The sequence below is a fragment of the Primulina eburnea genome, chromosome 15, assembly GCF_022965805.1.
Source record: "Primulina eburnea isolate SZY01 chromosome 15, ASM2296580v1, whole genome shotgun sequence".
Classification (NCBI taxonomy): Eukaryota; Viridiplantae; Streptophyta; class Magnoliopsida; order Lamiales; family Gesneriaceae; genus Primulina; species Primulina eburnea.
In genome coordinates, this window is record NC_133115.1 from 11,988,409 (window position 1) to 12,001,462 (window position 13,054).

Here is a 13,054-nt window from a genome sequence, read left to right on the forward strand (position 1 = left end):
CATACTCACCATTACACTCGTTTTTATTTAAAAGAGTAGGAATTAATTTCTTGGTCAACGACAGAACATCAAATTTTGGCGTCGTTGCCGGGGAACGGTGCAAGGTTAATTTCTTTTGATTTTTTTATTCTTTTATGCCTCGTTCTTCTCGTACAGGTGAACTCGAATACAATCCGGAAATCGAGAAGACAGCTAAGAGATTGAGACAAGCAGCTCGATGAAGGCGTGAACAGAAAGCGAATTGGACATTGATCTTGAGGTTGAAAGAAGTGAAAGTGACGAAGAAAAATGGCAGGACAAGCTCAAAGAACACTCAGGGAGTTAGCTAATCCTAATGTTATTCAACAACCTTTATGCATTCAATTCCCTACTACTGATGCTACTTTTGTATTAAAATTTGGCTTGATTCATTTGTTTCCTACTTTTCGTGGTCTTGCAGGTGAAGATCCCCATAAACATCTGAAAGAGTTTCATCTTGTTTGCACAGCCATGAAACCGCAAGGAATCACAGAGGAACAAATTTCACTGCGAGCTTTTCCATTCTCTTTAGCCGACAAAGCTAAAGATTGGCTCTACTACCTGCCTTCTGGATCCATAACAACTTGGGACAATATGAAACAACAATTTTTGGAGAAGTTCTTCCCAGCTTCACGAGCAGCAAATATTAGAAAAGATATTTGTGGGATTAGACAGCTGCATGAGGAAACTTTGTATGAGTATTGGGAGAGATTCAAGCAATTGTGTGCTAGTTGTCCACAACACCAGATTCATGAACAGCTACTAGTTCAATATTTTTATGAGGGACTCTCGCTCTTTGATAGGAACATGATTGATGCTGCGAGTGGAGGTGCATTGGTGAAGAAAACGCCTCAAGAGGCACGAACTCTAATCTAAAACATGGCTGCCAATGCAAAACAGTTTGGTACTAGGCAAGACAGCCCTCCACGACAAGTTAATGAGGTAAGTGTTACTCCTATCGATCAAAGATTAGATTCTTTGACATCTCTTTTGGAAAAATTGGTTGCAGGACAGGTGCAACAAGTAAAAGCTTGTGGTGCATGTTCTATGGTGGGACATCCTACAGATATGTATCCGTCACTACAAGAAGAACCCACGCAACAAGACAATGTGATTGGTGGATTTCCTGGGCAGCCCCAGCATCGATATGACCCATATTCTGATAGATACAATCCAGGATGGAGGGATCACCCAAATTTCAGCTATAAGAATCAAGGAGGCCAACAAGAATATCCACAGCAAAATTGGAATAAACAACACACACCTGCGCAAGCGCCTAACTCAGGTATGTCATTAGATGAAATTGTGAAGGCCTTAGCTGAGAACACTCAAAAATTTCAACAGGAAACGAGGGCTAGCATTCAGAATTTGAGCACTCAAGTGGGACAGTTGGCGACCTCAATTCACAAGTTGGAAGCAAAAAATTTAGGTAATATACCTTTTCAGACAGTGGTGAATCCAAGAGAGAATGTGAGTGCAATTACTTTGAGAAATTGTAAAGAATTGGATGTTCATGAAATTGGGGTACAAGCATCAATCAAGCAAAAGGAAGCGAATGAGATAAAGTTTGAGGGTAAAATAATCAATCAAGATGATGCCCCGAAAGGTAAGTTTTCTCCTCTATTTGAGTATAAACCTATTCCCCCATTCCCTCTTGCATTGAACAGGAAATGTGAAAGTATTAAGGAGTTGAATGACACTCTTTGTAGAGGTGAGGTAAATATTCCTTCATTAGATGCTATTAAACCAGTACCTCGTTGTGCTAACATTTTAAAAGAATTGTGTACTACAAAAAAGAGACATAAGTTGAAGGGGTGTAAAAGGGAAAAGGTAGGAAAACATGTTTCTGCTGTCATTCAAAAAACTATTCCTATCAAATGCAGTGATCCAGGTATGTTTTCTATCCCTTGTACTATTGGCGATACTAGACTTGAGAAGGCTATGTTGGATTTAGGTGCTTCTATCAATGTCATGCCTGATTCTATTTATAATTATTTGGAACTTGGACCTCTGACTTAAACCGACATTGTGATCCAGTTGGCTGATAGGTCCACTGTTTATCCTAGAGGTGTAATTGAAGATGTTCTTGTGCAAGTTGAAAATTTGGTTTTTCCTGCAGACTTTTATGTGCTTGATATGGAAAATGATGATCTAAACAGTCAAATTTTACTAGGAAGACCATTTTTGAAAATTTCAAAGTCTGTCATAGATGTTAATAGCGGTACCCTTACTACGGAATTTGATGGTGAGATTATTAAGTTTAATATTTATGATACCATGAAATATCATGTTAGTGAAAGCACTATTAATACTCTTGATATCGCTAATCACTTGTCATAAGAAAATTCAAAATTTGTGGATAAGAATGATTTAGAGGAGATTATGGAAAGACATGTTGAAATTTCTAATACTAGATTTTCTCTCTATGATTCACAGATATCTAAAATTGAGCGAAGACTCCCTCCAGATCGACCCAAGCATGTACTCATGAAAAAAAGAAGAAATATTCAAGGGATAGAGATTTCCAAGAAATTCAAAGAAAACATGCACATGCTGAAATTTGCTATGAAAATATTCAAGCGGGATAAAGTGGACAAAGTGACCATCTATGAACCACCATGAGCAACAAGAAAGAATGAATGTCGAGCATAACGGCTTAAAAAAATTGCACTTTTGGGAGGCAACCCAAATTTTAGTTTTTGTTTTTTTAATTTTATTCCAGTAGAGGTTTTCGCACAAGGCGTGGCCACGCCTTGTTGAAACACCTCTGCTGAATTTTTAAAAAAATATTTTGTCCAGTAGAGGTTTTCGCACAAGGCGTGGCCACACCTTGTTGAAACACATCTGCTGAATTTTTTTTTGTAAAAAAAAAAAACCCCACAAGAAATTGTCTTAACCTACTTTTTTTTCTCTCTCTCTCTCACAGCAGCCTCCATCGCCTCTCTCCAAATCCCCTCTCCCATCTCGCACCACCTTCTCCAGCATCTTCACGACCCACTGTTTCCCCCACCGCAGCAGTAGATGATGTTTCTTTACGATGCTCAACATTTTTCACGGGAGTTCTCTAATTTTTCCTACTATTTTATCGTTTTACTTGAGCATCTATTTTTTGTCATTGAGTACAATGTCAAGTTTAGGTGTGGGAGTTTTTTATTTGATTGTGAGAGGTTTGACTTGACTGTGGTTTGTTTTGAATTTTTTTATTTTATTTGATCTTTAGTATTTTGATTTAATTTTTGTGCATTTTGACTTTAAAAAAAAAGAAGATATAATACCGTTGTTAGTTCCAAGCACCTAGTTCATTTGTTATCTCTTTGTTCTGAATCCTGATTGCCTCTGATGAGAATAAAAAAACAAAACAAAAAAAAACAAAAAATGAGGTTTTCTTTGCGTGCAAATGTTTTTGCATTTTCACGTTTGCATTACGAATAAGTTTCTCTTGATGATAGTTAGAGAGGACAAGTGTGTGAGATTTACACAATTGCTATATTTTTTCTTTTGTGAGCTTTGAGCCTATGAGCAATCATGATATCATGCTTCATTTTCTTTGATTGTGTGTTGTCATTGCATTGTTAATTTTTCTAGAACTTGCATTGTTATACATGTTTTTGTCAACACTTTGTGGTGGATTAGGTGCATAGACAAAATGATAAGGGCATTAGGTTTAAACCATTTTCTTTGGCATCATCTGAGCCGTTCTTTGAGCCTACCCTGATTCATAGACCCCTAGTGAACCAAGTTTGAGCCTCAGCCTTTTTCTTTGAATAAAAATAACCACATTACAAGCCGTGATAAATCCTTTTTGTTGGTTATCCACCTTTTTGAACCTTGAATTGGAAAATCATATAAAATTTTCATAAATAGCATCATTCATTCCAAAATAGTGTGAATTGTTGGGATTTAGTCAATCTCGAAACCTCATAGTCACCGCCTACAAAAAAAACAAAAACAAAAACAAGAACAAAAAAAAAAGACAAAGAAGAGAAGTAGACGAAGTGAAAAAGAAAAGAAGAGCAAACAAATAGAAAAAAAGAGTGCTCTTGATGTTATAACGAGATTGAAGATGTTATTATTTGGATGCAATTGTTTTTTGTGAAAAGTGCATATGATTTCTCCAATTTCATAGCTCATTGTTCCCTTTTATCCTACCTTACCTCTAGCCACGTTACAACCCATTTATAGCCATTTTTGTTTGTGTATTTTAATTCATTCATTTAGTGGAAGGATGTGATATATTTGCAAGACTATGGTAAAAAAATTTCAATGCATGTGACATGAGAGTTTGTTGACATATATCCTAGACACCAATGAGCGGAATGAGCAAATCTTGTGAGGAGTTGTTAAATCCCATGCATTTTAATTTCTACACATTATGATTGCAGTGATTGTTCATGATGTTATTTTGTGAGATGCTCTGAAATTAAAATGTTTTGTTGCATGAAAAATGTTTTGGATAAGTAGAGGAAGCGGAAGGATGACGGAAAATTGAGATAATGAGTTGATCTATTTTATGCTTGAGGAAAAGCATCGTTTAGGTGTGGAAGATTTTGATAGGCTCGTAATTGTTAATATTTTATTTTCATATTTCTCATTATTCTAACATCCGATATGTTTAATTGATACATTTTTATGTAATTTTATTGTAGGAGGAACTTTCACAGTCTTGGAGCAAATTTGAGCTAAAAAGGTGATGTTTATCTCATTTGAAGTTTTCAAGATAGAGTTTTGAAAGAGAATGGCCAAACCAGAAGAGGTCCTGGAACAAGGCGTGGCCACGCCTTGTGGTTATATTTCAGCTGCGTGAAATTGCAAGAAGTGGAAATTCTTGGAGGGAAGATAATATTTATTATTTTAGATTTTAAGATTTATGGTTAATTAAGATTATTGGGTTTTTTTAGCTTAAATAAAAAAGGTCCAAATCTACCTACAGCCGCCTCACAAGATTGGAGGAAAGAGATTAAAAAAGACTTCTTCACAACCATATTCAATCCTCAACCAACATAGCTGAAGGCGTAGGACTTGAGATTTTTTCCCAACAAAATAGTTTGCCCTTTTTTTATGTCTTCTTATTTATTTTTTATGGATATTGTAGATCAAATTATGTTAGGATAATTTTCCTAGTCTGATTCAAGGTAGAGCCTACTGTTTAATTTCATCACTGTGAGGTTTTTGCACTTTAATTTATTATTCTTGTTTACCCAAATATTCGTTGATTTATGATTTAATTATATGAATGTTATACGTCAATTAATCTGACAATTTAATTTGATGTATGATTTTCTAATGCTAACCATGAATTTAGTGATCCGTAATTCTCATGAACGATTGGTACGTGAGTAGCAATAGGTTAGATGTGTTGTGCTATCATAACATGTGTAATTTAAATAAATCGACGGAACTAGATCTTTCAATTGCAGCTATCTGGATTGTTAGATTATAGGATTAACTGTTTTCACAAAACAAAAATGCTATTTTTAATTAATATGGAACGCTATCGTGCCCAGTTAATTATTGGTAAGTTTTGACTGGATGCTGGGTTTGGTCAATTAATTTAGGAAAACACAAGAATTTTAGCGGCTATCTCTATTATTTTAAGGTTAATTGCTTGGAATAACATGAATAAATGATTGGTTAACCGATGAACAGTGAGATAATTAAATAGTAGAATCTCCTTGAATCAGTATTTTCTCATAATAAATTCTTCACTTTATTCTCGTCAATTAATTTTCATTTCTAGATTCAGTATCTTTCTTGCTTGGCGATTTTAGTTTAGATTATTTTATTTAGTAATTATCAAAACAAATCCATCTTTTTATTTTAGTATCAAAAGAAATAAATCTATCGTTCCCTGTAGATTCGACCCTACTCACCATTACACTCGTTTTTATTTAAAAGAGTAGGAATTAATTTGGTGGTCAACGACAGCACATCACTGTCCTCCTCCCTTGCTTCACGGTTAACCAGACATATAGGAGGCATACTGTTCCAAAATTCACCCAACATGTAAACCCAACATGCACGAATATACTACCAATGTCATAACATGCACGTAATTTGAATTTAAATATGCACATGCTAAAATCATGACTGGATGCTCAATACATGAAATAATTTAAAACTTTAAAACTTAAAGACTTGAGGTGTGACTTTGTGAGCTTCTCGCAGCTGGCAGTAGGCGTAACCCTTTACAAGAACACCGCTCTGATACCAACTGTAACGTACCGTACTTTTAAACTAAATCAAATACACTCGTGGCACGCTAGGCTAGGAAATGTTTCTTAAATAAGGATACACAACCTAGCGGGAGATGACATGTTTGATGAAAAATCTACTTATTTAAAATGCAGATATTTTTTTAAAAGCTCACATTTACTCTAATGAAAAATATATCATTTAAAAATACTCGAAAATATTTGACAGTAAAAGTAGAGCATTTTAAAATGGCCAAGCCCATCCAACAAAATATGCGTAAACATAAACGAGCAAAAATCCTAAAAATCAACAGTGTATAAAACCTAGTGTATAAAAATGTTCACGCTCTCTCAAAACCCGTAAAAACATCGTGTGCGGAGGAAATGTGGTCCTTGAGTCATGCACGCACATCCAGTCCTCCGACTCAGAGTGCTGCACCTCCAGTCCCCTCAAAAACATGCTCACCTGCATCACACACGCCTTGTGAGTCTAAAAACTCAACACACCTGTATCAGGAATAACAAGTACATATACATAGCACACGACAGTTAAAAATGTATTGTAATCAACATACTTTCATGCACTTAAAAAGCGTAAATGCAGACGTGCCATATGAAATCATTACATGTTAAAATAGCTCGTCATTATCATCATTCATCATTATACATCATTCTCTTTGGTGAATTCAGTTCTTTAGTTGTGACTATCGTACATCATTCATCATTTACGATAGATCCATCATACATAAAACCTCGGTACTCGGCGATTGTCGGACATTAGTGACAGTATTAGCCATCCACTGTGCCTAGGCCTCATTATCATCATTTACATATGAGTTTTAAACATTTACATATACTTCGATAGCCACAACTAATTCTCATCCTTCATATCATCATCATTTTCATCACTTATCAAAATCATGCACATGTGTAAATTTTCTTACAACCAAGCATGCAAAGTATATTTCATAAATTCATAAAAATCATGATCATGATGCATAAACATTTAAAAACATGATAAAACGTTCTCAAGGTGCTGCGAGGACAAAAATCTCGACTCGAGGAGCAAAATGATCATTTTGCCCCTGGAAACCCAAAATGAACATTTTACCCCTGGACGTCTAAATTCCAACCCGAAGCTTACTAAACTCCTTAAAACATCCTAAAACATAATTGTAAGCAATCTTAGATTTAACCTCGAGCCCATTTCAAAACTTAAATGATCTGTTTTAAAACTTGGACTCGGGTCCCCGTTTTAACCTTAATCGAACCGAAAATTGACCAAATTTTCTCCAGCTCAAGTTATATCTTAAACCTATTAGACCAGCCCCTAAAACCTCAATTCTAGACTACCTAAGAGCCTTGGTCAGTCCCGAAAATTTGCTGGAATTTTTTCTTACTCGAGCTAGTCGACCCTAATCGTGACCCTAGAACACTTTCATTGACCCTACGCCATACCGTTGGAACCAGCCATTAACTAGACTCTTCTGGACCACCCTAGAACCACTCGGAACCTACCGAACCAAAACACTCAGCCCCATGCACGAAGCACATATCTCATGCTAGAGGCTCACCCCAAACACACATCACGACTCAACTCTCTACCCCACACTTATTCGACTTCGAGGCTTGTTCCAGCAATGGTCGAGTCTTCCTAGGCCGTGGCTCAGACCCAGCAAGATCTGGGCCATGGCTTGGATCGGCCCTTATAGCGCCGTTTCATACCAATCCATCGATCTCCTCACCAACGAGCCGAAACAACAAGGAACTCACTCGACTCCCTCCAAACTCGACAAGGATTCGACTCCAGCCCAAAAACCCCTTCCTTCTCGATGTTAACAAACCCTCAACAACACAAAAAAGCAGCCCCCTTGCAAAAAAATCATAGAAACGCGAGATGGATATAAAAGAATGCATGAACTTGAACAAAACCGAAAAATCTCCATGCTCTAAGTTGGATCGATAAATCCTCACACAAATGAACACATATCAGCAGTATATGACGTGAATGATGCACAAACAATGGTACTTGGCGTCCCTTTATGAATTATGCTCGAAAACTTCGAGGATTTCACGTCGGGGAGGTGTCGAAGGAGTGGGGGAAAAGACTTGTTGAAAACACTAGCTATGGCCGAGAGTTGTAGCTAGTTTTCTCATGAAAAATGTTGCTAAAGGAGGGGGTGGTCGGATGATATGTGAGGTTTAGGGTTAGGTAGTATTTAGGGTAATAGTTAAATAGGTAATTAAAATTCTAATGGGCCATAACTTTGATTTAAAAAAGATTAAATGGGTTTTGAGCCCATTAAGCTTAAAAATAGGTTCATCAAGTCCAAACACACCCCTGAAAATATTTCGTTTTGGTAAGTTTTTGAAAATATTGCTCGAGCCCTCAAAAAGTCCTCCGTTTCGATAAAATTTGCGTACCGATTAAAAATACACTCCGGCGGATAAAAAATACCCAAAAATCCCATTTCTTGAAAAATACGCTTAAAACATCTTATATTAATTAATAAAAATTAATCATGTAATTAAAATAATTTTCCCGAAAATCTCCGGTCTCCGTTCCTCGATCGAGCGTGAAATGCATCTAAAAATCCTAATGCGTGAAGTTTTAAAATAATTGTGTAATGGATCTTATCATGCAATAATTATGCATTCAATCAATAAAAATAAATAAAACGCATCACTTAAATAAAACCTAGATGGCATGCATTCAGGTTATGTAAATTTAATTTCCTGGACCTTACACCTCTCATCCTTTAAATAAAATTTTGTCCTTGAAATTAAAACATACCGAATAACTCCAGGTAGCGACTCCTCATCTCGGTCTCCGTCTCCCATGTGGCTTCTTCCTCGGAAAGATTCAGCCACTTGACTTTGACCATGTGGATCACCTTGTTCCGGAGTCTCTTCTCCTGTATGTCCAGTATCTGAGTGGGTTTCTCCTCGAATGACAGGTGCAGTGTCAATTGAAGTGGCTCGTAGTTCAGAACATGCGAAAGATTCGACATGTAGTTCCGTAGCACAGAGACGTGGAACACATTATGAACTCTCGCCAGATTCGGCGGTAATGTCACTATATAGGCGAGTGTACCAACTCTCTCTAGGATCTCGAAGGGTCCAATGAATCTAGGGCTGAGCTTGCCTTTCTTTCCGAACCTCATCACACCCTTCAGCGATACGACCATCACAAAGACATGATCCCTTACTACGAACTCAAGATCTCGCCTCCTTTGATTTGCATAACTCTTCTAACGGCTCTGAGCGGTCTTCATTCTGTCTTGAATCCTGACCACTAACTTTGCTATCTGCCTGACAATATCCAGACCCAAATCTGCTCTCTCTCCTACCAAATCCCAATACACGACGACCTACACTTCCTCCCATACAGTGCCTCGTATGAAGCCATACCGATCGATGCCTGATAAATGTTGTTGTATGTTAACTCCACAAGAGGTAACTTTGGCTCCTAGCTACCCAGGAAGTCGATCATGCAAGCTTGGAGTAGTTCCTCCAGAATCTAAATCACCCTCTTTGACGGTCCTTCTGTCTGAGGGTGTAAAGCAGTACTGGATAGTAACTTAGTACCCAACGCCTGATGTAGACTCTTTCAGAACACAGACGTGAACCTCGGATCCCTGTCTGACACGATGGACATTGGAATCCCGTGCAGTCTGATTATCTCTATGGTGTACAGCTCTGCGTACTGAGTCATGGTGAAGGTCTTCCTGATCGGTAGAAAATGAGCTGTTTTAGTAAGCCGATCAACAATCACCCAGATGACATTATATCCTCCAGTAGTCCTCGGAAGCCCTGTCACAAAGTCTATGGTGATGTTCTCCCATTTCCACTCGGGAATAAGGAGTGGTCTTAGCTTCCCTGCAAGTCTTTGATGCTCTGCGTTCACCTGCTGACAATTCAAACACTCAGAAATGAAACTCAGAATATCTCGCTTCATGCCCGACCACCAATAAAGAGTCTGAAGGTATTAAACATCTTCGTACTCCCTGGATGGATGGAATACGGGGTGTTGTGGGGCTCGCTTAAGATATCTGCTCTCAGGGAATCACTGTCAGGAACCCATAGTCGGTCCCTATATCTGACTATGCCATCCACAACTGCATATAGTCTCTGGCCCTTAGCCTCCTCCCCCTGCCTCCACTTCTGCAACTGCTCGTCAGAAGTCTGCCCTGCCCGGATTTTGTCTCTAAATGTCTGTTGCAGTATAAGGGTAGCAAGATTTGGGGCATCGCCCCTGGCATAAACTGCAAGCTCAAATCTTTGAATCTTCACCTGCAGCGGTCTATGTACCGAAAAATGGAAAATCAATGCATGCTTCCTGCTCGGAGCATCTGCAACCACATTAGCCTTACGTGGATGGTAGCTAATGTCACAATCATAGTCTTTCACTAGCTCTAGCCATCTCCTTTGTCTCATATTCAGCTCTTTATGTGTGAAGAATTACTTCAAGCTCTTGTGATCACTAAAAATCTTGCACTTCTCCTCATACAGATATTGTCTCCAAATCTTCAGAGCAAACACCACTGCTGTTAGCTCTAGGCCATGAGTCGGATAATTCTTCTCATGAACCTTCAGCTGTCTTTATGCGTATGCTATAACTTTGTCATGCTGCATCAGAACCGCGCCCTAACCAAGCTTCCATGAATCTGTGTATACTACAAACTCTCCATGCCCTGATGGCATATCTCGAACTAGTGTTGTGGTCAATGCTAGCTTCAATCTGTCAAAACTCTCCTGACACTCAGATCCCCAGATAAACTTGGCATTCTTCTTGGTCAAGGGGATCATAGGCACCGAAATAAAAGAAAAGATCTGAATAAACTTCTTGTAGTAACCAGCTAATCCCATGTAGCTATGGATCTCTGTCAAGCTCTTAGGCGCTGGCCAATCTCTGACTGTCTCGACCTTACTGAGGTCAACCTTGATACCATAATGAGATACAATGCGGCCCAAGAATTTCACTCTGTCAAGCCAGAACTCGCACTTTTTGAACTTGGCATACAACCGTCTTTCCTGTAATGTCTGCAGTATGGTCCTCAGATGCTAGCTATGCTCCTCTCTGCTCCTCGAATAGATCAGAATTTCGTAAATGAAAACTATGATGAAATGATCCAAGTATGGCTGAAACACACGATTCACGAGATCCATGAATATCGTTGGTGCGTTCGTCAAACCGAAGGACATCACCATAAAATCATAGTGCACATAATGTGTCCGGAAGGATGTCTTATGCACGTCGGACTCTCTCACCTTCAACTGATGGTATCCAGATCGGAGGTCTATATTCGAGAACATTGATGCTCCCTGAAGCTGGTCAAACAAATCCTTTATCATCGGCAACAGATACTTGTTCTTGACTGTGACTCTATTCAGCTCTAGGTAGTCAATGCAAGGCCTCACAGTGCCATCTTTCTTCTTGACAAACAATATCGGTGCGCCCCATGGATAAAAACTAGGGTGAATGAAACCCTTATCTAGCAAATCTTGTATTTTATCTTTCAATTCTTTCATCTCGGCAGGTGCTAGATGGTAAGGTTCCTTAGACATCAGTATTATCCCTGACATGAGCTCAATAGAGAAGTCCACCTCTCTGTCTTGAGGAATTCCTGAAATATCGTCAGGGAAAACACAGGAGAACTCCCTGACCACATCCACGTTCTCGAGCCTCTGACTGACTGGCTCTGACACTGATACAATGCTGGCTAAGAATGCCTGACAGCCTATCTTGATAAGCTTCCTCGCACACATGCAGGAAATGATCGGTAGTACCCCCGAACTCCTTCAGGTTAAGTCGCCTGAACTGCTCAAAAACATTCACCTGAGGCCTGGGAGCCTGTTGTACCTGCTCCAAGAGCCTAGCCATACCCTCTAGGACTCGGGTAGCTGCATCCATCGGCGGTGGGGGTTGTGAAGGGCCTCTGCTGCCTCAAGGAATATCATCTTGACGATCGGTGATAGGGGGCACGTGTGGGAGGTATATCAGCATAAAGTTCAATTTATAAACGTAACCCATGATGTAAGTAATCTAGTTTTTAAAAATAATAAGTCTATAAATCGTAAAATCATTTAGACATGCACTGAAAATCCTCGTAAATTGAATATCATGAAGACATGCTGGTGATAACAGTAAATCATTAAAAAAAATTAAAACATAAAAGCTTACAGACTTGAGGCATGAAGACCGAGCGGTAGAAGCTTGCAGTGACACAACCCTATACAGGACCCTTGCTCTGATACCAACTGAAACATCTACTTTTTTAAAATCCGGAAATATATATATATATATATATATATATATATATATATATATATATATATATATATATATATATATTTTAAAAGCTCACATTTCGAAAATCCCATTTAAATATTTTGCATTCATGCAACTCTACTGAAAAATATATCATTTAAAATTAATCGTAAATATTTGACGGTAAAAGTAGAGCAGATTAAAATAGCCAAGCCCATCCAACAAAATATGCATAAACATAAACGAGTAAAAATCTTAAAAATCAACATTGTATAAAACCATGTGTATAAAAATTCTCATGCTCTCTCAAAACCGATAAAAACATCATGTGCGGAGGAAATGTGGTCCTCGGGTCATGCACGCACATCCAGTCCTCCGACTCAAAGTTCTGCACCTTCAGTGTGTCACACATGCCTATTTAGTCTAAAGACACTAGACATATGTAACAGGAATAACAAGTATATATACATAGCACACAACATTGAAAATATACTGTAATCAACATACCTTTCATGCACTTAAAAAGCGTAGATGCAGACGTGTCATATGAAATCATTACATGTCAAAACAACTC

At 38.3% G+C, this 13,054-nt stretch overlaps 1 protein-coding gene and 1 non-coding gene across 2 annotated transcripts; one reads left to right on the forward strand and one right to left on the reverse strand.

The window, feature by feature from the left end:
* Nucleotides 1–660: 660 nt before the first annotated feature.
* On the reverse strand, nucleotides 661–768 carry LOC140815800 (small nucleolar RNA R71). The gene has a single exon (XR_012114445.1). It is a non-coding gene; the product is annotated as a small nucleolar RNA R71 (small nucleolar RNA).
* Nucleotides 769–897: 129 nt separating this feature from the next.
* On the forward strand, nucleotides 898–2,640 carry LOC140815458 (uncharacterized). Its single transcript, XM_073174562.1, has 3 exons — nucleotides 898–1,909; nucleotides 2,138–2,307; nucleotides 2,455–2,640. The coding sequence occupies exons 1-3, from the start codon at nucleotides 898–900 to the stop codon at nucleotides 2,638–2,640; spliced, it is 1,368 nt and encodes a 455-aa protein (XP_073030663.1).
* Nucleotides 2,641–13,054: the final 10,414 nt, after the last annotated feature.

Coding starts and splice junctions, on each gene's coding strand:
- LOC140815458 (XM_073174562.1), top strand. CDS start 898: ATGGCTGCCAATGCAAAACAGTTTGGTACTAGGCAAGACAGCCCTCCA. Junction 1,910..2,137: donor TATCAAATGCAGTGATCCAG/GTATGTTTTCTA, acceptor TTTTTCCTGCAG/ACTTTTATGTGCTTGATATG. Junction 2,308..2,454: donor ATGATACCATGAAATATCAT/GTTAGTGAAAGC, acceptor TATGATTCACAG/ATATCTAAAATTGAGCGAAG.